The sequence below is a fragment of the Podarcis pityusensis genome (genome assembly GCF_964106645.2).
Source record: "Podarcis pityusensis genome assembly, chromosome: 8".
Taxonomy (NCBI): Eukaryota; Metazoa; Chordata; class Lepidosauria; order Squamata; family Lacertidae; genus Podarcis; species Podarcis pityusensis.
The window spans coordinates 26,893,111-26,918,295 of NC_138033.1; the positions used below are offsets into that span (position 1 = coordinate 26,893,111).

General features: G+C 47.1%; 1 protein-coding gene across 5 annotated transcripts in view; it reads left to right on the plus strand.

Moving 5' to 3' along the window:
* Window positions 1-25,185, plus strand: part of LOC308483217 (uncharacterized protein) — a 70,747-nt gene that overhangs the window by 26,313 nt on the left and 19,249 nt on the right. For 4 of the 5 annotated variants that reach the window (XR_013989607.1, XR_013989608.1, XM_081016851.1 and 1 more), the window contains one exon: window positions 13,785-13,940. Coding sequence is in view for 2 of the 5 variants with exons in the window: in XM_081016851.1 (XP_080872977.1) it covers window positions 13,909-13,940 (32 nt within the window). In the remaining 3 variants the exon portion in view is untranslated. Of the gene's footprint in view, window positions 1-13,784; window positions 13,941-14,102; window positions 14,858-25,185 lie in introns of those variants that run through there. The other variant, XR_013989606.1, reaches the window with a different exon arrangement.

Consider the following 25,185-nt stretch of genomic DNA (forward strand, 5'->3'; position numbering starts at 1 on the left):
GCCTCCTGATCTCTTTTATTGGCACAATCATTATATAAAATATATCTGGAAGACTATTTACAAACTTCCCCATAACCATCAATCATGCCCTTTCAGAAGTTATCTAACCTCAAGAAACTGCTAATGCAACAAAGCTATTTAATGGTGGCATTGTGCGGAGGGGGGGGGGAAAGAAGGGTTTGTTTCTTTCACTCTCCCCCCACTTCCATTACTATGGAATTCATAATAACATCAATAATTAAATATAAATTGGATTTAATATTTTATGCTGGCGACATGCAATTTACACTCTACCCGAGAAATCAAAAGGTCATGTCTGATGTAAATGAGTGCGCTGTGTGTGTGTGTGTGTGTGTGTGTGAGAGAGAGAGAGAGAGAGAGAGAGAATGAGACAGACTTGCTAAGAAAGTAGACACTGGAAATCCAGTCACAGCTCTTCCACAGTCCTGTTCTGGTGTTATTAGCTCCTGGATGCTAAGTAGCCCTGTCTCAAATATAATTAGTATTAGTGCTTTCTGCTGCTCCATGCTTTATATTACAAGGATGGAGATTCCAACTAAACATTAGGAAGAACTTTCTGGTGGCTAGAGCAGTTTAACGGTGGAGCAGACTCCCTTAGCAGGTGGTGGACTCCCCTTCATTGGAAGTTTTTAAGCAGAGGTTATTTTTGCCAGGGATTTTTTAGCTGTAATTCCTACATTGTAGGGGGTTGGACCAGACAGGCCTTGGGGGTACCTTACAATTCTACAGTTCTGTGATTTTATTATGATGATTCTATGATTCAGTTAGGATGCATAACCTTGCCCCTCAATTTCTGCCTTGGTGCACAAACAATTATTTCAAATTTAACACAGCCTGGATGAGTGCATGCTGATTTTCTGTGTGTGTGTGTGTGTGTGTGTGTGTGTGTGTGTGCGTGCAGGGGTGTTGTGTCCCGTTTTGCTGCTGGAGGTGAAATGGGAAGTGCACTATTCCCTCAGGCAGGAAAGCCTGGATATTGTCTAACCTCTGCAAAAGTTTTGTGCAAGCAAAGCATGATGAATGCTCAGTAAACAGGTCCTCTGGAGGCACTGGCGGAGGAAGATGGGGGCAGCGGGAGCGCACCACCCCCGGCAGCGCCACACCCCCAGGACGTGTGCCACACCCCTGGGGACAGCGCACCATGCCCCCGGGACGCGCGTCAGCCACGTCCCCACCTGCTCTCTGCCCACCCCCCAGGTGCCAGAACATGAAGCTCTGCCACTGTCTGGAGGAAAAAAGCACACCAAGAACTCAGGCCAATAGTTGACTATGGACGAACATGAACTTGCTGGTTTTTGATCCATAATAGACTTCTGACTTGCTCAATGATTAAAACTAAGACCTTCAAGTTGAATCTGACTATGAACTAACATGAATTTATCTCTACTTATAAACTCTTATCTCTAATTCTGTAACAAATTATTGTGTTATACATATCTTTATGAGTTTGTGTTTGTAATCTCTATTTGAGTTTGTAATCCTTGTCAGAATACATACTTTTGAATGGATTAATTTTTAGTACAACTGACTATTAATTTGCGAGTAGGGACCACTCCCACTATTGCAACTTACATTGGCCTGAGTTCTTGGTGTGCTTTTTTCTTGGTATATTTAATAACAAGAACTCCAATTTATTTAACTGTCTGGAGGAACCCTGAGGCTCCTGTCACATGGAAAATAGGGGTGTTTTTAGTACATAAGCACATATTCACTTTTATCTGTGAAGCTGTGCACTTCTGCTTATTCTTAATAGCTTGTGGAACTGAGTCATGCATTTCTCTTTTTTCTCACTCCCTCTTCCCCCCTTGGTGCACTTCCATTTTTTAATTTATTTTTTTGCTGCTCCCAGGACTTTATTCTTTTTTTCTGCACAAAACTCAGATGAGGAAGTGGGTCAAAAGATTGTGGCCACTTTTTCCCAGAGGCTTATCTCTTGGCACGCACTTTGCCAGGTGGCTGGATGGAGTGTGTCAGGACAAGAGGCATGTGCGGGACGGCGGGGGTGGGAGAGAAGACCATTTTCATTTTGATTTGGCTGGCTATGTGATTTCTGTCCCTTGCTTTGCAGCTGCAGGAAATTGGGTTTGGGGTGGAAATGTTTCTCTCCTTCCCAGGCTTAAAATAGAAAGTGTGTTTGTTTGTGAGTATGTGTGTCGGGTTCAGGGGAGCCCATGAAAGAGAAAGGAGGTGAAGCATTTATTTAGAAGAAGAACATGCCATGGGCAAGAGTGGTTCAGAGGTGATTGGAGGCTCAGAGCCAAACTAATGCAGGTTCCAAATTTTGTGTTCCTTTAAGTGTGTTGTTAAAACAACCCCAAACACAAGTGCTAGTGATCGGGGGGGGGGGGGGGAGATTATGGAAAGCCAGTGTGGTGTAGTGGTTAAGAGCGGTGGACTCGTAATCTGGGGAACTGGGTTCGCGTCTCCGCTCCTCCACATGCAGCTGCTGGGTGACCTTGGGCCAGTCACACTTCTCTGAAGTCTCTCAGCCCCACTCACCTCACAGAGTGTTTGTTGTGGGGGAGAAAGGGAAAGGAGAATGTTAGCCGCTTTGAGACTCCTTCGGGTAGTGATAAAGCGGGATATCAAATCCAAACTCCTCTTCTTATGACAATAGCATGGAGTGGGATGTTATTTAAAGTATTTATATACTGTGAAATATATATTGTGAAACATCAAGCTGGTGTATAATAAATACAAGAAATCGCAACATAAACAATGCAAATACTAGTTAAAAATGGCTGTTTTTAACTCTTTTGCCCCACTAGAGTCCTGATCAAGGACAGGCCTCACCCATGCCTACAACTTGGGAGGTTCTCCACCCCCCAATTTAAATTGCATGACCAGGCACCCCAGGGACCACTAAAGGGTAAAGAGTTAGAGCCACCCTACCCCTATGTTAAAGTCCTGATCCAGACTGATTTGCAGAACAACCACCCTGTAAGTAAAGGCATAGTTATGTAGCCAACATAGCATGTAATTTGGTCTAGTGGCACGATGTCTGAGCCATCACTGGGCACCAGTAACCTGAATATCCACACTAGCCATAAGGCGAAGGCTATGTCACTTTATTGCTGTTCAGCAGAACACCACCAACACTTGACATCTGTTGACTGAGTCTCAGCAAGTGTACCCTGCCTTTCAAACAGTTCTGGATGTTTGAGGAAATTGGTTTCTGTGAATTCCTCACGCAAACTGACATGAGCTGCATCTCCCACACTAATGTGCAGATCATAATTATCCTTTGCATTTCATACTTCTCCAAATTTTGCAATGCAGTTCATTGCCAAAAAAATGAGTGAATGTTTTGAATAATTATTTTTATGTGACTGACGGATGGAGAATCGGAAGCCCTTTTCTTTTCTTTTTCTCCTTTTTCTCCTTTTCTTTTTTCTTTCCTTTCTTTCTTCTTTCTTTCTTTCTTTCCCCCTTTTCCATGCTCAACTCTCTCTTTTCTTTTTCTGCTTTTGCTTTTATGTTGATTAGTTTTTACCTCGTATCATAAAAAAAAGCTTTAATAAATAAATTATGAAGTGAAAAATAAAATTTTCTAGGCTCTGCACAGAGTGTCTTTTGGTTTGGTGCTCTGGTGCGAGCCAGTTGATTCGTGTGAGAGTGTGAGACCAAAAAATAGGACATTCCAGGATCCAGTCAGAAGCTGGGATGGCTTCTGCAATTCCAGATGTCCCGCTCAAATCGGGATGGTTGAGGGGTATGGAAAGTGTCCTTGAATTCTGGTAATGACTCTTGTTTGCCTGGGTAGTGGATATAGAGGGTTGTATAGAAACTAGCCTACTGCACAAAGGTAAAATTAGCATTTACTGGCCTAGCCACTTTTGCCTCTGACCCTGTCCACCACTGACCTGTGGCCCTTGGAGTTTTACCCAGAAAGTAATGTGGCCCTCAGGCTGAAAACCATTTCCTACTTCTAGTTTTAGTCCAAATTGCTAGGTGTTCTGGATTTAAGAGAGTTTAGAAGCATACAGCAAGGAGACTAGCATGTAAAAATCAACTTCCTGCTTGTGTTGCCTTTAAAAGCATGTAACCAAAAAGCCCCCCGCCCAATCATCAAAACACCTGCAACCAGCTGGGCTCCAACTCAGTTCCTTTTTCTGACGTTTCCCTTCCAGATTTGTATCAACAATAAAAGGGACTGAAAGAAGCCTCACATCCAAATTTAGATGGCATTCAGACAGCCCTTTATTCCATTCCTGACATTTCCTTACCTGATAATTTTTGTATTTTTCACACAAAGTAAAAGCTGTTTCTGGAAATCTAATGGAAATTTATCATTCATTTGTGTGCTGTCCCCCCCCCCCCCAATGTTGGCAGCCCTCTTAGCCTGGAAAATTGTAGAAGTTTTGTGCTATAATTTGCCTGCTGTTTTCATTGCCACAGCCACTCACATGATGAATTTTGAAGTGGTATTGCAGCATACAGTTTCCCACCATTTTCATGGGTTAATCATGGGTGAGCAGAAGCATATATTTGCATAAATGGTGGTGGTGACACTCAATGACTTCCTCTGTAGTGTCGCACCATGTACTCTGGTGTGAGTGGAGTTTAATGCAACATGGTGGTGTATTGATCAAAAGGGCACAGTTCCAAGGGAATGTTAGAAGCTGGAGCAAAAGTGCTAGGATTACAATGTATAACCAAGAAAACGAACACAACCATCTCCAAGTCTGAATACATCCACAGAAAGGCACTTTTACTTCTCAAACTGAAATGTATAGAATCATAGAATTGTAGAGTTGGAAGGGAACATCAGGGTCTAGTCCACCTCCCTGCAATGCTATAAATAACATGATAGCGTACAGATTAAATTATTTGGCATCTAATAACCACTGCAATCAGTTTCCATGAGCAATCTGATACAAGTGAATATTATTGCTTGCTAGACATGTTTTGTTTCTCTTCTTCAGTGGCATAGCTAAAATTTCAAGGATGCTGCTTTAGAATAGATCTATATTGTACAATATCCAAGCTTGTATCTGTCAATTAATGTGCCTCCCCCTCCCAAATACTCTCACGTATTTCTCTTCCTTCTCAGGTGTGAAGAGTCTGGGCACAATAGGCAGGGTGGCCAGATTCAAAATAGGGCAGGGCTTCTGTAATTGTGTAAAAAAAAAAAAAAAGGTTTTCAGTAGGTGCAGCTTGTCATGCAACTATTAAAGGTGCAGGAATGTTGCCTTCTTCTTGCCACCCTAACAGTAGGTGTACGTAGGTGTCATAGGCCCTTCAGCTCTGGTATCCACAGACACAAGAGGAGGAGGACGGACGTTAGGAGCAGATACAGGGGGTGGGGTGGAAGGTAGGCATGCAGGGATGGAAGAGAGAGGCTTGACACGTCTGTTCCCCATCTCTCCTGAGGAATGCAGAGCCACATCAGGGTGGGGGGGGAGGACTTCAGTCAGCCAGGGCTGAACAGGAGGAGACGGAGGCGGAGGGGTAGCACATAGCCCTGTCACCAAGAACAAGGTGCCACTTCTGTAGGTACGATCATATGCACCTGCACGGATGGAGCACACATGCAGGGCTGAACCAAAGGGAGAGTCCCATGAGCAAGCCCTCCGCCATCTTTACAAACTTGGTTGGAGAGATGTGTCAGCTGTGTGTCATCTTCCTGGCTTCTCTTTATTATGAACGTCTTGCCTTGCCCATGTACTTTGGAATCCTGACTTCTGGGCCTTGTTCTTCCTGTTGAGCCTGCACCACTTTTAGCTTGAATAAACAGCTCTTCCGTACTTTCGAGTAAGAGCCGCTGTCATGTTTTTCGACAGGAACCTGACAGGGAGAAAGAATAATCCCTCTCATGGCAACAGGTTTTTCTTTTTTCTTTTTAAAAAAGAAAATCACACGCATGCGAACTTATTGTTTATGGGGAAATGTACAACTAGGAGGTGGAAAACTTCTCATTCGCAGTTCGTTAATTGAATAGACGTTTCATTTCTTTTAGTCCAATATGGCCAAGCTAAATAGGACCCCAGAGGAGGTTAACGTCCTGTGTACCTCCAGAGGTCATGAACCCGCATGTGGTAGCTCAGAAAGGGCAGCCGTCACCATGTTTAGCCTGGCAAGCGGTGGAAAGTGCAAAGCTCTTACAAGTCTGGCTTTGAATGGTCTGAAGCTTGAAGCGAGGGAGGGAGCGACAGAAGTGCAAGTGAGCTGAGGTTCCTGGAGTTCTGGCAGAACATAGAGGAAAAAACTTGGAGAATGGAAATGAACATTAAAATGAAATCCTGCGCTGTTCCATTAAAATGACACAAACTCTTTCCCCGTCATATGGTCTATGGCAGACTTGGCCAACCTGGCGCTCTCCAGATGATTTGGACTACAACTCCCATCAGCCCCAGCCAGCATGGCAATGTTCTCCTACACATGATCACAGGGATCAAGCTGGAATATAAGGGTTCAGGTGGTTGCTGAGGTACCCTGGACCTAAGTTGTTCAGGGCTTTGTAAATTAATACAAGGACCTTGAACCTTTGCCAAAACTGCAGTAAAACTGTGTTGTTAGGAGACATGAGCACTTAACAAATGAGGGCTTTAAGAAAGTACAAACTGCAGCAGAAATGTCAGGGGCAGGATTTCAGACTGGGAAAACGAGAAACCCGAGAGGAACCAAAACTGACAGATTCGTCCAGCTGAGCTTGATGACGCTTACGCCAAAGTAAGTTGACATTTGGGTGGAAAAAAATGTGATATGCAAGGCCAGTCCAGCCATTTGGCAGAGTGAGTCAGTCGCTTCAGGTGGCAAATGCTGAGTGTCAGTGGCAGCCCCAATGCCAGCTTTCTCTGTTTATTAGGAGACAGTCGCTTTAAAATGCTGATGAATTTTCAGGAGGATTTTTAAACTCTCCCTCCCCGTCCCTGCAAGTTGTTGCAGAAATGTGGGGAACTAAATTTAAGATTGGAAAAATGAGAAGCGGAGAGAAGCAAAATGGACAATTCCCTCTATTCCAACATTTGAGTATAATCTTTGGTTTGGATTGGGGTATTAGCTCCCTCTCCCTACTTGCATTGTAGGAGGGTGTGTGATAAAATAGGTAATGAAAAAGATCTCCCACCTCTTTGTATTTTTCAAAGTATGGAAAAAGTACATAAATGCCTTATTGCTACAGATGAAGGTGCATTTTAAAGCAAAGCCACCTGGTTTCAAAGAGCATTCCAAGTCCTAATTGCTTTTAATAGCTTAGTTCCCTCCGCCCGCCCCCCCAGTTGAACCAACCACTCTAGAGGGTCCCTTGTTTAGAGAGCATAACTACTTACAATCCAGTATTCATTCAGGTACATACACACACAATTTAAAAAAACAGCAGTGTTATGTACTGAGTTGAATAGGATCCAAACTGTAGCAGTCTGATTGGTCCTAGAACAATAGGATCCAAAAGGCAGCAGTCTGATTGGTCCTAGAACAATAGGATTCAGAATGCAGCAGTCTGATTGGTCCTAGAACAATGCAGCAGTATGATTGGTTGGCAGGAACCACCCAATCCTGCTCCAGATAGAAGTGAATCCACAACCTGATTGGCTTACAGTAGAATTCCAGAATTAGCCAATCATGTGCAGCCCATTGTGTAAATAATGTATATAAGGCAGATACTGTGAGGGGACATTTATTCATTCCTCCTCACCACTATGAGCTGAATAAAGAGCATGAAATCACTTTGCGACTCTGAGTATATTTCACTGGCGACGAAGGTGGGATCCCGCTGAGCTGACTGCCACACACAGCACCGCAGCACCGCCAACTGCCGCACCGCTGCCTCGCACCGTGTATCCAGGCTTCAGCTCCGGGGCACAAGGAACTCAGAATGGCAGCCAACAGCAGCTTCTCGCCATTCAACCCAGCATCTGGAGACTGGGAAGCGTACGCCTCCCGTTTCACCTTCCTCCTAGAAGCCAAAGGGGTCACCGACGAAGAAGACGCCAAGAAGAGGGCGATATTCTTCAGCGTCTGCGGAGAGGAGACGTTTGAAATCGCCCGGGCTCTCCTTGCGCCTGAAGACGTCGCTACTGTTCCATACAAAACAATAATGGAACAGCTGAAGGGGCACTTTTCGCCGCAGCCCTCAGTGGTGGCTTGTCGAAATGCCTTCTACGCAAAGCGGCAAGCCCCTGGGGAAACCATAACTGGGTTTGTGACCTCTCTCCGCCAAGCCGCCCGGTTCTGCAACTTCTCAGAGCTGGAGAACATGCTTCGTGACCGCCTCGTCGGTGGCCTGAAGGATGAGAAGCTGCAACGGCGCCTCTACGCTAAGAAGGACCTAACGTTCCAGGTCGCTCTGGAGGAGGCCCTGGCAACAGAAGCTGCCGAGAGGTCGACCCAAGAGGCACGGCCGAGCCTGCCATCCCAACCGAGGGTCCACCATGAAGACCTCACCGACGACTCAGGATCCGACAGGGAGGAGGTGCACCGAGTACAGCAGCGCACTCAAGCAGCGCACAGACCACAGCTGCCTCGACGAGAAGGAGGGAACTGCGCAAGCTGCGGGGAGAGTCACGAGAGGAGGACCTGCCGTTTCCGCAACGCAGAGTGCAGGCAGTGCAGAAAATCGGGACACATCGCCCGGGTGTGTCGGGCTCGGCCCACCCGACACCAGGCATCAGATGACCAATCCAAGAGCCCCAGGTCCCGGGGCCCAACGCACCAAGGCAACTCGACGGAGCTCACGGACTTCCAGGTATACCAGTTGCCCCACCCCAACGTAGAGAAAATTCATGTAGAGGTACAGATAGAGGGGGCCCCATGCCGCATGGAGCTTGACACGGGTTCAACTCTATCCATAATCTCGGCAAGGACCTTAAGGAAACTGTGTCCCACTGGGGGTCCCAAACTCAGGCCGGCCCCATTCACCCTCCGGGACTTCCAGAAACGTAAGGTCCCCACAATGGGGGTGGGGACCTTCAGGGTGCAATACCGAGGGCGGACGCGGCAACTGGACTTGCTTGTGGTCAAGGGCCCCTACATTAGCTTACTGGGATTGGCATGGTTTGGACCACTGGGGCTAGCTGTCACCGGGGTGAACCACACTAGCTTACAAGTGGACGTGGACGCCATATGCAAGGAATTTCCAGGGGTTTTCGATGGGAAATTGGGACAGTATACGGGCCCCCCCATTGCGCTACAGCTTGACCCCGCAGTACGACCGGTCAGGCTCAAGGCCCGCCGGGTCCCGTTCGCCTTGAAACCCCGTATAGACGAGGAATTGGACCGACTCGTAGAGCAAGGAGTGCTGGAGCCGGTGCCTAATGCTCCCTGGGAAACCCCAATCGTCACACCCGTCAAGCCTAATGGTTCGGTCCGCATCTGCGCAGACTACAAATGTACCATAAACAAGGCCCTCACGGCCCACGCATACCCAGTGCCAGTGGTCAGCCATGTCCTTGCCACCCTGGCTGGGTCGAAAATTTTTGGCAAGCTGGACTTGGCCCAAGCATATCAACAGCTGCCAGTAGATGAGGCCACAGCAGAGGCACAGACGATTGTGACGCACAGAGGAGCGTTCAGGGTAAAGCGGCTGCAATTCGGTGTCAGCGTGGCACCAGGCATATTCCAGAATATAATGGACTCTCTCCTTAAAGGGATTCCTGGCGTCACCCCCTTCTTCGATGATGTGTTGATTGCCGGCCCCACACCAGAGGAGTTTGAGGACCGCCTCCGCACCGTTCTGCACCGTTTCCAGACGGCGGGTCTCAAGGTGAAGCGGGAAAAATGTCTACTAGGAGTGCCTCAGGTGGACTTTCTGGGATTTATGGTGGACGCAGAAGGGGTCCACCCGACTGGGGACAAGGTACGGGCCATTTGTGATGCCCCAGCGCCCAAGAGCAAGACTGAACTTCAGGCCTTCTTGGGACTATTGAACTTTTACCATTCCTTCCTTCCCCACAAGGCGGCGGTAGCGGAGCCCCTACACAGACTCCTGGACAAGCGGGCCCCTTGGGCGTGGGGCCAGCGCCAGGAGGCCGCATTCCAGGCAGTCAAGGACTTGCTTGTCTCAAACTCGGTCTTGGCACACTTCGACGAGAGGCTGCCGGTGGTGCTAGCATGCGACGCCTCACCCTATGGCATTGGAGCTGTCCTGGGGCACCAACTCCCGGATGGAAGAGAGGTACCGGTGGCGTACTTTTCCCAGACACTCAACACAACCGAGCGGAACTACTCGCAAATCGACAAGGAGGGTCTGGCAATCGTAAAGGGAGTAAAAAAATTCCATGATTTCTTGTACGGGCGGCCCTTCACCGTGGTGACTGACCACAAGCCGTTGCTTGGCTTGTTTGCCCCCGAAAAGCAGACCCCCCAAGTGCTGTCTCCTCGCGTCCTCAGGTGGTCAATTTTCCTTGCCAGCTACCAGTATGCACTGATTCACCGACCTGGGAAGGCGATGGGCCATGCGGACGCCCTCAGCAGGCTACCACTACCGGAAACAGGCCCTGACCCAGCACCTGCACAAGAGGTTATGAGCCTGGAGCTGCTTCCCGACCGCCCCATTCAGGCACAAGAAGTTGCACACCATTCCAAGAAAGATAGGGTCATCTCCCGGGTCCTGGACTGGGTGTGGAGGGGATGGCCCAGCAGCAGCCCCGGGCCAGAATTCGCCGGCTACACAACCCGCAAACATGAACTGTCGGCCCACAAGGGGTGCCTGTTATGGGGAAGCAGAGTCGTTGTTCCCCAGCCCCTCCGCAAAAGGGTCCTCACAGCCCTACACGAGACACATCCAGGGGTAGTAAGAATGAAGGCCCTTGCCAGGAGTTATGTGTGGTGGCCGGGGATCGATGGAGAGATAGAGGCCTGGGTCAAACACTGCCAGGCCTGCCAAGAATCCCGCCCAGATCCCCCAAGGGCCCCAGTCCAGTCCTGGGAGTCCGCCCGAGCACCATGGTCACGCCTGCATGTGGATTTCGCTGGCCCCTTTCAGGGGAAAACATTCTTCATAGTGGTGGACTCCTACACCAAATGGCTGGAAGTCGCACTGGTACCGTCCACTTCCACGTCCGCAGCCATCCGGGTACTACGCAGGCTGTTTGCAACCCACGGGCTCCCTGACACTCTCGTCTCAGACAACGGGACTGCATTTACGTCAGGAGAATTCCAAACCTTCACAGCGCAGAACGCCATCCGCCACATCCGTTCGGCGCCGTTCCACCCTGCCACCAATGGCCAAGCAGAACGCATGGTGCGGACCACCAAGGACACCCTTCGCCGCATGACGCAAGGGGACTGGGAGTACCGCCTTGCCACATTCCTTCTAGCACAGCACAGCACCCCCAGCTCAACGACTGGCCGGAGCCCCGCTGAACTACTAATGGGTCGGCGCCTTGCAATCAGATTGGACCGCCTTCACCCCGATAGAGCTCAGGATGAGGTAGTGGTGGGGGAAGGCAGGAACCCCCGGACCTTCGAGGCCCAGGACCCAGTGTACGCAAAGAATTTTGGGGCAGGCCCAGCATGGGTACCCGCCACAATCACCAGGGTCACTGGCCCCGTGTCGTACGAGGTGCTAACGGATGGGGGGCAATGCTGGCGCCGCCACTGCGACCAGATACGGCGACGATTCCCGGGAGAAAACCAGGAGGAGGACAGGTCAGAGGAGTCCCAAGGGAACAGCGGGGCAGTGAGGCCCATAGAGCAGGAGGGGCCAGCAGGAGAGGCAGAATCAGTAAATACAGAGAGGACCCGTGAGGCCGAAAGGACACCGGAACCAGAACCACGACTGAGCGAGCCGGTTGCACCAGACCAAACAGCCGCATCACAGCCAGCATCCTTGGAACACGAGCCAGAACCCGGAGCCCGGACCAGGGAACACCCCAGGCCACAACGCACACGTAGGCCGCCGGCATACCTTGAGGACTATGAATGCGACCTCCCGGGCAGGACTGGAACTTAGAGGGGAGGGGTGTTATGTACTGAGTTGAATAGGATCCAAACGGTAGCAGTCTGATTGGTCCTAGAACAATAGGATCCAAAAGGCAGCAGTCTGATTGGTCCTAGAACAATAGGATTCAGAATGCAGCAGTCTGATTGGTCCTAGAACAATGCAGCAGTATGATTGGTTGGCAGGAACCACCCAATCCTGCTCCAGATAGAAGTGAATCCACAACCTGATTGGCTTACAGTAGAATTCCAGAATTAGCCAATCATGTGCAGCCCATTGTGTAAATAATGTATATAAAGCAGATACTGTGAGGGGACATTTATTCATTCCTCCTCACCACTATGAGCTGAATAAAGAGCATGAAATCACTTTGCGACTCTGAGTATATTTCAAGCAGCAAGGCAAGAAAGGGCTTGGAGCTCAGCAGTGTACCATCTGCTCGCATGCAGAAGGCCACTGGTTCAAACCCTGGCATAGAATCTTAGAATTGCAGAGTTGGAAGAGACTCCAGGGCTCATCACGCCTAACCCCTTGCAATGCAGGATTCTCAGCCAAAGCATCTAAGTCAGCAGAGATATTATTGCAGTGGGAAAACACCAGCAGGAGCGCTGGATTGGTTCTGTTGGTGTGTTGGGTCCGCTGGGTATTTGCACCACACCCACCTCCCTGCCACCTCACCTTTCTCCCTCCCAATAAGTGACGGTGACCCACCTGCCAGAAAGCTGGCACAGCGGCTTCAGTGCACCCAGCAAGCCACTTCTAGCAGCTTCCAGTGCAGAGGCTTTGCACACATTTTATGGGGACAGGCAGTAAGCCAGGACTGTAGCAGATGCTTTCAAGGTGGCCACTTATGCATCTTCAGAGAGGAGAACAAGTGAGGACACAGATTTGCAGAACATCTCTATATGCTAATGTATATGCATGGATCCAAATTTTGCTATGTGCCATACCTGGGGCTGCTCTTGAAGACAACTCGGAAACTTCAACTGGTCCAAAACGCAGTAGCCAGATTACTGTCTGGGGTTCCATTTAGAACTCATATCACTCATGTTTTAAAACAGCTGCATTGGCTGCCAGTTCATTCCCAGCCCAATTCAAGAGGCCCATGCTAGTGTTAAAGCCGTAAATGACCCAGACCCCGAATATCTAAGAGACGGCATTCCCTGCATTTGCTTTGCATGCAGAAGGTCCCAGGTTCAATTCTTGAATATCCAGGTAGGCCTTGGAAATAGTTTCCTGCCTGAAACCCTGGAGAGCCACAGCCAGCCAATGTAGACAATACTGAGTTAATGTCCAAAAGTTGTACATACATAATTTTATTTGTATGCCGCCTTTCCACAGTTCAAACCATCCTCAAGGTGGCTTGCAACATGAAAAAAATGCATAAATGCAATATAACAGAAGTAGTCGTGAACAATAAAGAAAACATTAACAAATGCACAACCAAACAGCAATTTTCACATAAATCCCAACAAGATTTAAAATAAAAGTGTAAGGCAGCTTCCTATGGTCCCCATCTTATTTGTACAAGAATAATGTTTTCATATAGGGAAGTTTTTAATGTTTGATGCTGTACTGTTTTTAATATTCAGTTGGAAGCTGCCCAGAGTGGCTGGGGAAACCCAGCCAGATGGGCGGGGTATAAATAATAAATTATTATTATTATTATTATTATTATTATTATTATTATTATTATTATAAAAGTAAGGGATGCCTTGCATATTGTTCCTTGCAGGACCTAAAACTTAGCAATTTAATGCATGCCTTCTGCTTCAATTTTCTCTTTTGGTCAAAAACGTTAAACGTTATTTATGTTTTTGCTGTTTTTGATTTGATTTGAACTTGCTGATACAAATTTGTGGGGTGTTTTTGTCTCTGGCAGATTCCAAGAGAAAAGGAGTATGATTGAATTGTAATACTTTTTACCCAAAGAAGATGGACAATAATTGCATTTTCAAGCTCCTAAATGTAATCTTTTGTCTATCTAATCTTGGAGAACAAGTGGGATGAGGCATGTCCCTATGTGCCGAGAGAGAAGGTAAGTTGCAATACTATTGATATGCTATTATTTTCCATCTTTATTTATCCCTAGATGCACTAGGAATCACTCCCTCCAGACCATTCATAACTGAGAAATGCTTTTAAGACCTTTAAGAGATGAATACTGCATTTTGCAAGGTGCCTATTTGATTGTCTCCAGGAGTCATGTTGATGGACAACTCAGTTCGTATCTTCTTAAGGAACCTAGCAGCAAAGTGAATGGATAAGGAACAAAGATTTGAGCTTCTCACTTGGCAATCATGACTGTCCCAATCAATCTGAAATGGGGAGATCTTAAGAACTGTAGAGACACAGAGGCATAACAAGGCTCTCTATTATAATAGGAGAATTCGAAGGGCCAGTGTGAAGTGTCTGATAATTTTTACAGCAGCCTTTGCCAGCGTGATGTTCTCAATACATTTTTGTTTTTATTTTTTACTACAGCTCCCATCTACTGCCAACCTAGCAGTTCGAAAGCACATCAAAGTGCAAGTAGATAAATAGGTACCGCTCCGGCGGGAAGGTAAACGGCATTTCTGTGCGCTGCTCTGGTTCGCCAGAAGCGGCTTACTCATGCTGGCCACTTGACCCAGAAGCTGTACGCCGGCTCCCTCGGCCAATAAAGCAAGATGAGCGCCGCAACCCCAGAGTCGGTCACGACTGGACCTAATGGTCAGGGGTTCCTTTATCTTTTTAAAGCTCCCATCAGCCATGTTGGATGCTTGATGGGAGTTGTAGTCGTGCAAAACATCTGGAGGGCACAAAGTTGAGGAAAGCTGCTTTACAGCAATTAGGTTCTGTGTTGGGTACTTACAGGGGGTTCCCCTACTGACTAATCTGATTCTATGCATAAAAGTGTTAAATTAGGACTTAGGAGACCTGGGTTTGACTCTCTACTTGGCCATGAATCTCATTGGTGACCTTGTGACTCGCAGCCTAACCTACCTCACAGGGTTGTGGTGAGGACAAATTGAATAGGAGGTGAGCCAATTGATAATACATGCAACCAGTGTGTTTTTTTTCTAGAGAAAAAGGTGCCAGAATACACCTCTCTCAGAAGACCCATCCTAGAGCCCAAAGAGGATCTCTCTGGGGTCAGGGTTTGTGTGCCTCCTCACCAGCCAGAAGCTTGTTGAGGCTGCTCCACTGAGGTTCCTGTGTCTCAGAGCAGCTGAATGAGGCCTCACCCAAGCCCTCTCTGGCTCCTGTGAGCCAGAACAGCTGGGGGCTTGCTCAGCTGAGGTGCAGCTTTCCCTCACATCAGCTGTTAGCTGGGAAACTGAAGAGCCTCAGCAAAGCCCTGTTGTGCCTCAGGCTCATGAGAAGACCCTCTCTGGACCACATAGAGGATGTTTACTGGCTGGTCAGGTCTGTTCCCACACTACCAGGGCTCAGCTGAGAGGTACTGGAATGCCGTTCTGGAGAGTTGTGGCTGGGGAAAAAAAGCCCTGCACGCAACAACCAATTTACACGCTTCCCATTGACACATGATCGTGCACATGCACATCACACTGAACTGGGTGGTGATTTTCCAAGTGGCAAAAATGGCCCTAAAAGATCCCAGAAAGGGAAAAAAGGTGTGAAAACAGTGCCTAGCAATCCTACAAGCCTTTGCAAGTACAATCCCAGGAGCCCTTGCACCAGTGGTTGAGGCTTGTGGAGAGTACAGGTTTGAGCAAGGAAGTTTGGAGGGAACGATTGTAGTGGAGTTTGGTGTTTGGTAAAATGCTGCTGGTTTTTTAAAGGGTTTTGCAAAGGTTTCAAGTGGTTTAGAGAGTGTTTCCAGGCTTTTTTTATGGTGTTTCAAATATACATAAACACGCGGTGCCTTGGAACATAACCCCTGTGTAAATTGGGAGTTGTCTGCAGCAGCAATAATAATGATAATATTTATCTGTCCTTCACTCAGTATGCCTCTGAATGTCAATTGCTGGGCAGAGTGCTATTACATCCTCCTTTGCAGGCTTCCAAGAGGCATGTGGTTGGCCACTGTGAGAACAAAATGTAGGGCTAGAGGGGTCTTTGGCCTGATCCAGCAGGGCTTTTCATAAGTTCTTATGCAGTGCTGACTCCAGATTTTAGAGGGTCCTTCCAGCAAGACACTTCCCATACCCCCCCCTTTCTCAGTGAATCTACTACCCCACTGCCATGATCACCAGCTGCTGCTGCTCCTCTGCCACCTTCACTTGCTGCACACATCTCCCTCTCGGCCATCATGCTGCGGAGATTCATCAACCTCTGGCTCTGACGTAAATCAGCGACTCAAGCTTGCTGCCTTGAGCACACTATACGTAGCAGCGTCAACTGCACAACAGAAAGGCTGAGGCTGTGGATACATACTAAAATTACGGATTTATTTTACATAAATCAGAACAAAGAAATATGTCGTCTCTCCTTGCTGTCTTCTCAGGGAGACTAAAAAAAACAATACACAGAGCGGAAGTTCCGCTCACAGGACCCAGCAATCTGTGCTGGAAAGTAAACAGACATGTGACACACAACAATCCCATTCCACAAAAGGTGGAATGGAACCTCCCAACACCGAGCAGGTGGCATTGCCTCCTGCTCTTCCTTCTCACCACCACTGCTGTCTGGGCCAGAGTGAGAGGTGAGCAGACAAGCAAGCAGGTTGGAAGCGTGAAGAGGTGGAGCAGGTCCTGGGGGACTCTGCTCAGTGTGTACAGTCAGCTAGTGCCTATCAGTGCCAGCTCGTGGTGCCAGCCCTGGTGCTGGAAGACCGCTACCCCTTTGGCCTATGGAAGGGGTGGAGGACCCCTTTCAGCCAGAGCACCACATTCTGCTCAGGGCAATCTTCTGAGGGCCACATGCCATTGGTTGGCAGAGCCAGAGGCAAAGGTAGGCAGGGCAGCAAATATAAATATCACTATTGTAGCGTGGTCTAGCTTCTACACATACATACTCAACCGTTCCTCTCTATCCTCCATGCAGGCAAACAAAAAACATTACCAGAGGTCAAGGACACATTCTGCCAGGCATAAGCATTCAATGAAGCAGGGTCAGTGAAGGGTGTGGCCTGTTCTGAGGGCCAGATAGACAAGCTTGGAGGGCTGCATTTCTCTGATAAAAATAGGGACGTCCTAAGGAAAAGTGGGACATTCTAGGGTCAAATCGGAAACTGGGACGCTTCTGTAAATCTGGGATTGTCCCTGGAAAATAGGGACGATTGGAGGGTCTGGCGAAAGAAGCTTCACCTGCTGGTTTCTCTCCTGTCCTGTTGGGGATCCTGGCTTGCGCCATTCCTGTTAAACAGCTCCAGTGTATCGTTGGCACAATCTTTTGCAACAGAAAGCAATTACAGCTAACGGCTCCAAAGCTCTACCTACTGAACCTGATCTGCCTTGTCATGTCCCATTAACTTCGCCTTCAACTCTAATCCTTGCCCCTGTAGTATATAATGAAAGACATTCAAATATATGTATCAAAATGGCATCCGTATTGATTTATTAATGCTAGGGAATGCTGTCCTAATTGAATTGAGATCCAGGAAGCAAGTTAATGTAGCTAACAGTGATACAGGAATTCAATCTCCCCAGTGCCTAGAATTATGACTTTTTTTTTGGCCGTCTTTGTTGGCAGTTAGATAAATAACAAATCAATGTAGATTTCAATGAGCTTTCTTAAAAGGCAGAGACGGAGCTGAACAAACAAGCCTGGCATTTAGCAACCGAGGAAAAGTTTAAGGAGTTTTCTAAGGGGAATAAAGGAAATCACTGGGGAGTTTTCGGAAGGGGGTTGATGTCTGGTATCTTCCGAAAGAAAGGGGCTGTGTTCACTGGGTCTGGCACTTGCTAACAGAAGGGTGGTGAAGGTTCAGGCAGCCTAAAGCCCTCAGGGCCTAGTTTGAGGAGGAGGAGAGGGTTTTGCATATTCTCAGAGGCACTCTCACCCACAGCTAGCCTGTAAATATATATGGCTGCCTTATAACTATGCCAGATAGCTGATTGAGAACTGGGAGAGCTCGTGAAATGTAGTGATTAAGAGGCTGAACTATAAAGCAGGAAATCCTAAGTCTGAATCTCGCCCCTGTGAACTCACTAGTTGATCTTAAGCAATCAGTCCCATCCTTCCACCTATAATAGGGAGATAATGACACTGGCCTGCCCTGGAAGGCTGTTATGAGCATTAGTGAGATAATGAAACCCTTTGAAAAGTGTTTATAATGGCCAAAAATTACTGAGATGTTGTTGAGAGCGAGCGGGGTCTCTAACAGAATGCTCAGTATCATCACCAAACAGCGGCTCCTAGGTGGAGACTATAATTCTTTGGTGGAGGCTATAACTTAGCATTCTTCCTAAGCCATGGTTTGGCTTATCATTGCGTGCAAACGAGCCTATGAATGGAGAGTGGATGCATTCTTGTCTCTAGCACACATCCATGTAAAATGCATGCATGTGAACACTAGGATAACACAGACTGCATAGCCTGCCATTTTATTTGCTCATTGTGAACCATTTCATAATAGATTTTAGGACAGATATGTTTCTCCAGCAAATCTCTCATCTAAAGAAAAGAAAACCCACTTGGCTTTTAAAACAGTAGGATGAATTTTGTAGGGGAAATGACGACATGAAACAACAAATGAAATAAAGGGTTTTATCAAATGTTAATTTTACTCCTAGACCTATTGGAATTAATGGAAAAGACTAACTTAGATCTATTAATTTCAATGCATCTACTCTGAGTAGAACTTAGAGCAACAATTTTGGGGACAGCCATCACCAGTAAGAGTATACAGTCGTACCTTGGATCCCAAATGCTTTGGTATTCAGACATTTTGGCTCTTGAATGCTGCAAACCCAGAAGTGAGTGTTCCAGTTTGCAAACATTCTTTGGAACCTGAACGTCTGACAGGGCTTCCGTGACTTCCTGCAGCCAATCAGAAGCCACGCTTTGGTTTCCGAATGTTTTGGAAGTCGAACAGACTTCCGGAATGGATTCCATTTGACTTCCAAGGTACGACTGTAAATGGATTACAAGCATATTTTAATAAGTAGAACGTTTTAGGGCATGACACAAATAAGACATTGTGTTGTTCTGCTAAAATGAGAAGAGTCTTGCAGGGGCGTAGCTAGCTGCTCCGGCACCCAGAGCGGTGTGGGTGGGTGCGAGCTGCCCACGGGGGTGCCTTGGCGATCCGTGCACGGGGGTGGCACAGCAATCCACCCAGGGAAGTGGTGCGGCAAACTGCCCATGGAGTCCACCTGGCGAATGCAAGCCCCACACTGCCGTTTTGGCCAGCGCAAGGCCCCTAACCACTCCCAGGAGAGATGCATGGCTCAGGCACGCTGCAGGCCAGGCCCCACGGTAAGTGCCACCCCCGCAGTGTGCCATTTTGCCACCGCCCTCAAGGATGACACCCGGGGGGCCCCCCACACCTCCCTTCCTATGCCCCTGGAGCCTTGCCAATACAGTTCTGTTTTCAGAACAAGAAGCCCTAAATAGCATGAACATCATGGGTGCTAGCCAATAGGCACTCTTCACTGCTGCTTTTCCCCTGATTCCAACTGAACCATGCTGAACATGTGCAGAACCCAAGCTTGCCCTGGAACTGACAAAGATACACACTGAGATTGCTATACATTTATAGCACATTTAAAGCACTGTGCTCGTATCTGGCTTCCCTTAAATAATCTTGGGGGAACTGATGTTTATCCCTCACAGAGTCGCAGTTCCCAGTGCCCTTAACAAACGACAGTTCTCAGGATCTTTAGGAGAAGTCATGGGTTTAAAAGACCCATGGCTTTGCCCAAAGAATCCTGGGAACTGTACTTTAAATGTATGGTGCATGGATATGACTGGAAAGTCAGGTCTTGAAATGTTACATCTCTGCACTTGCAGCCCAAATGATTTCTCTCTGTGCATATATAATATTGAGGATTGTTGATATTATATTTTATAGCTTTGTCCACATCAAAATATGCAAACACATATGTCCCTACCCGCTAGTGTCCTTCTGGAATATTATGTAAGTGATAAATCCATTTTATTCCTGGAATCATTTCGCCCCGCTGGAGCTGATATGGTCAAGCAGCTCAGAAGCCTGAGTTAATTAAATCAACAGCTAAGAGTGCAGGTTACCCACAAAAGTGAACTTTGGTGCCCCTAAAACCACTTGCCCAGAGAAGGGCTGGGGGGAAAAACAGAGAAGAAAGTAACCACAGTTGAAGTAAAATGGAAAAAGAAATCATCAGCTCTATACCACTTTGGCTGGCTGGCCACAGGTATCAGGATATTAATTGCTCTTTGATTTGATTTTGTTGTGGGATTAAGGGCAACATTGTGGCTTCTGTAGGTATCTCAGATGCAGTAAGGATGGAAGCAAAATCCCTCCACAGCACAGCTTCTTGTCGCCTCATGGAATCTACGATGTTGCTTCTCCAGGAACAATCAACGCCCTTCATTCTCATCTTCAATCCAGTCTTTTCCAGTATTTTTATCTGGGTAGAAGAAAGGAGTTGGGGCTTATGGAGAAGCATTTAAAAGCATATGGTTGCATGGTGGAGGGCAGGGGGACAGTGAATTGCACCATTGGTGGGAAGGGCACTTCTCCTGTTAGGTATTTCTGTCCTACCTTTTCTCCAAGGATCCCAGCATGGCCCATACAGTTCTCTTCCTCCTCCTCCTCCACATTTTATTCTCACAACCACCCTGTGAGGTAGGCTGGGTTGAGTTTAAGGCCCAAGGTGAGCTTTGTGGCTGAGTGGGGATTTGAACCCTGGGCTCCCAGGTCCTAGTCCAACACTCTAGCCACTACACCACACTGGCTTGCCTTAGGGATAGGGTGTGCATGTGTCCTACTTTACAGAGGGCATTTTCCATTTGAAGAGCTGTCTTGTCCAAGTCTGGTTTAAAAGTAAAGTGCCCTTGGAAGGGAGAGCAGGAAGGCCATAAAATGTCCCATCAACACTGAGCACCTGGACAGCAGGCTGAGAAGGCACACAGGTCATCTGGTCACTATGGCGAAATCTTCTGTATTTCTGCTTAAATCAGAGTCGTTATTTCTACATATTTGCCAATGCATGTAAATGGGTGCATGTCAATTGTATGCAAATTGGTGTCCTCTTCAATCCTTCTTTTTTGGTGACATGAAAGTGGCCACCCTGCTTCACAAATGCATGGACTACAGTGGTGCCTCGCAAGACGAAATTAATTCATTCCGCGAGTTTTGTCGTCTTGCGATTTTTTTCATCTTGCGAAGCACGGTGTCGGAAAAGTTTTGGAAAAGCTTCAAAAATCACCAAAGTCTTTAAAAACCTCAAAAAAGGCTACCACACTGCGTTCTATGAGTTGCTCCTCAAAGTCAAGTCGCAACTGTATTAACGGTGTTAAGAAAAAGGAAACAAACTTGCAAGACGTTTCCGTCTTGCGAAGCAAGCCCATAGGGAAAATCGTCTTGCGAAGCAGCTCAAAAAACCCTTTTGTCTAGCGAGTTTTTTTCTTGCGAGGCATTCGTCTTGCGAGGTACCACTGTACTTTTAAAATTGCAGAACGGGATAACAGGATGCCCCTGTTTGCTGAGCTGTGCATCCCCTTTGCTATATAAATGCAAAGACTGTTGGAATGCAAATTCCTGCTGGAAGCAGACCAGCCATTAGAGGGTTCCTTCTTCGCCAGCGCAACCAGAGATAGGCTGCCCTCTCTTGCCTCTTGGCAAACTCCCTTGTCAGGGAGAAAGGAACCCTGCTGACAACACAGTCCTAAACACTGAGGTTGTAGGTTTGATCCCCATATAGGGCAGCTGCATATTCCTACATTGCAGAGGGTTGGACTAGATGACCCTCAGGGTCCCATCCAACTCTACAATTTTATGATTCCATGCATGCTTGCTCACTTCTAAACCTCCTTAGCACTGGGCAGGGGTGCTAACTTGAATATAATATGGGGGGCTAGGTAAGCCCTGCCCCACATAATTGATCACATGATATGGCACACACACACGATTTGAATGGCAGTGCCCTTCAACTTGGGGAGGGGGCTGGCCCCCTGAAATATGTTATTGGTGGGGATGAAGGGGCCTTAGCCCCTAGGAGTTGACTCCTATGCTGCTGGGCTGGGCAGGGGAGGGTGAAGATTGGATTGGACAGAAGTGTCCCTGCCAACCTTCACCGGAGGTCTTGCTTTGGGATCCTTATACTGGCAGCAGCCAAGACAAAGCCCTGAAACAGAGCTTTCTGGGGTGGGGTAGGGTGGGGGGCTGAGCCAGCCTGGGATCCACTGGATCCCCAGCCAACCCCACTGCCACAACATAATTGCGTTGGGCCTGATTTAGGTCCATGTTGGCCTAACGATCTGCCTGCGCCTCATCTTCCATCCCAGCTACTATATGGAGAAGTCAGGATTGCTCTCTCAAGTGTATGTTGGGTTGCAGCATCACAGAGTCCCTTTTTTCTGTTCCCCAGACCTGGAGCTGCACTGTCTATTGGCCTGTCATCTCGTCTAGAGATACAGCGACTTTTAGCAGAAGGCAGCCCCTAAAATGCCCATCTGAGTGTCATCTCGGTGCAGATGTAGCTCTTAAGACCAAGAAGACGCTTAAAGTCCAGGAGAAAAAGAACTGCCCTGTCCCATAAGTCATGAGATGTCAAATGCAGCCACAGACATTAAAACTTCACTGCAGCGAGTGGTTTAATTTCCGGGGATATAACTGCCACTTTGACTCTAATGGTAGATGAAAGTTAAGATTTCCTGGTCATTCTAACCTCAGCCTGGATGGCAGAAACCCCAGGAGTTACTGTTGCAAACAATGCACCTTTTATCCAAGGGACCGAAATCCCATTAGCCCTAAAGACGTTAATTATAACAGAAATTGCCAATGGTGGCTTACTCAGGAACTGGAGCATACAAGGAGAGTAATAACTTTGCCCCGTAATGCTGGTGCCATCTGGATGTGGGTTTCCCCCTGTCTCTTCATTTTTTGTTTTGTTTTTTAAATTCTCCTTAACTACTGTAATAATTAACAATGTCTGGCTGTAGGCAGCCAACATGCTTTGTCCTGAACAAAGGAGCTTCTGGGGGAAGTTTCAGTAGCATTCTTTTCTTTTGAGGGGGGATGAGAGTTGCTCAATCTACTGCTTGTGAAAACAGTAGGTCAATTTGTGGGGTCCATTTGGGGAAGACATTTGATTCATTTAAAGGCACTTTACATAATTTGCACTGTCCAAAATAACACACACGAAAGGAAACGCAGTTCACGTTTCTCTGACTCTTGCTGTATGGTTCTACAGCCAAATATATGCATGTACTGGTGAAAATAACATGCAAGAATGCGTTGTAATAGGTACTAGGGGAAGCCACTTTCGAAAAATATGTGTGTTAGGCAAGATTGCATACAAAAATGTGTATATTAGGAGAAATTCACACTAAAATGGTGATGAATTTTTCACAAAAAGCTTTTAAAAAGTCACAAGAAGATGCGAAAATGTGGACAGATGAACGAAGAGCCAGTCTCAGTAGAAGTCATCTTTGTATATTTGAAATCTCTTTTATTGTCTAACCTGATGCATTCAGCCACAATACTGCCAATTGTGTCTAGGTGGCGCTGTTGTTTTCCTGTTCTTTCCGTCAAACTCTGTATACTTCCCCAGCTCACAAACCATGGTGACAGCTTTTGCCCTTGATGCCACTGAAAAATAGGACCTTGATATTTTGGGAGGAACATGGCTGTTAAAGTGGCATAATACTGCTTTTAATGGAAAGTGTAGGCATGACCTATGTATGCGTAAGTGTGGTTAGGATTGTAGTCTTAGTTAGATGGAACCCTCAGTCAGAGCCCAAACCTGGATTTCTTGCTACAAAATGGTGAAGTGCCTTTTCTCTGGTATTTCTCTCCCCATCCTGGCTAGGACCAAAGGAGACGGCTGCCCTTGCTACCTGCCTATAACTCTGCAAAGAGGAACTCCAAACAACAGCACTGTCTTTGTTCTCGTTTACCAACCATGCGGTGAGACAGGATTTCGGAAACAGTTTGCAACGTCTGCCTCAGGTCCTGTGGCTGTGCACTTTGGTTTTCCTTCCCTTTGACGATGTTGGGGGTTTTTTTCCACCTGTGGTTGGCCACCAGCATCTTGCTCGTGCAAGCTCACATTGTCTCAACTTCCCTGTTAGCTCCTGGGATCAGTGGGATCCATGCCTGACAATGATCCTGTCCACTGCTTCTGCTAAGTGAGGTTCCCCCCGCCTCCCCACAAGTTCCCTTTCGATTTTCAGGTAAAAAGATAGTAATGGCTTACTTAATGCCCAAATGGCTTCTAAGAAATTTAAAACTCTAAAAAATCAATACATAATTGATATCAAATGTCAAATTAAAAACCAATAAAAAATCCCATAACAAAACAGTTAAAGCAATAAAATTGTGCTACTTTTAATACTTTTTAATTCTTTGTTTCTTAGAAAATTGTTTGTTTGTTCCAATTATTTATACCAGGGATTGGCAAAGTTTTTGTGGCTTGGGCCGGTTAACGGTCCCGCAGACGCATGCACAAACGCTATTTCCGGTGCTCCTTCTGGCATGGAGGAGGCATGCGCAGCTTCCCATTGGCTGCAAGAGCTTCCTGCAGCCAATGGGAAGCCGGCCAGTGTCGTGGAAAGCGGTCCCTGCTCTGCTCCGCACCAGTTTAATGTGGTGCACGGGAGCCGACTGAGCGGGCGGTGGGCGCCGCTTGTGGCCCATGGACCTTAGGTTGCGACCCCTGATTTATACCTTGCCTTTCAGATAGAAATCCTGTCAAGGTGGCTTACGTGTAAGGTTCAGATATTTGGGTGGCATCCAGTGTAGTGGTACGTTAAAGCCACTTAGCAGTATACTTGTTCCAGTGTTTTGCATCAGTGGAACATTGTTGTACAAGTGAATGCATAAGCAGGTTGCTGGTAACTTGGTTGCATGACAGATTGCACAAACCTTTGCATGAGTTTCCAGCTAGCCTTTACCTTGGATTCATTGTGCAACATTAAAAACTCATCCATCTGCTAGTGCACAAGCCCTTGTGCTAGTGAAAACACACATTATTATTATTATTATTATTATTATTATTATTATATTTTAAAAACCCATCAGGATCCTTTCCATAGGGCACTTGAGAGTAGATTGGTGTGTGTGTGTGTGTGTGTGTGTGTGTGAAGTCCCACTACAGCAGGCCTGGAAGTGGTCTTTGCATCAGTAAATGCTGTTCCCCATATTTCCATTGATCCCTTTTAACTTGCATCTTGAACTATTTGAACAGACT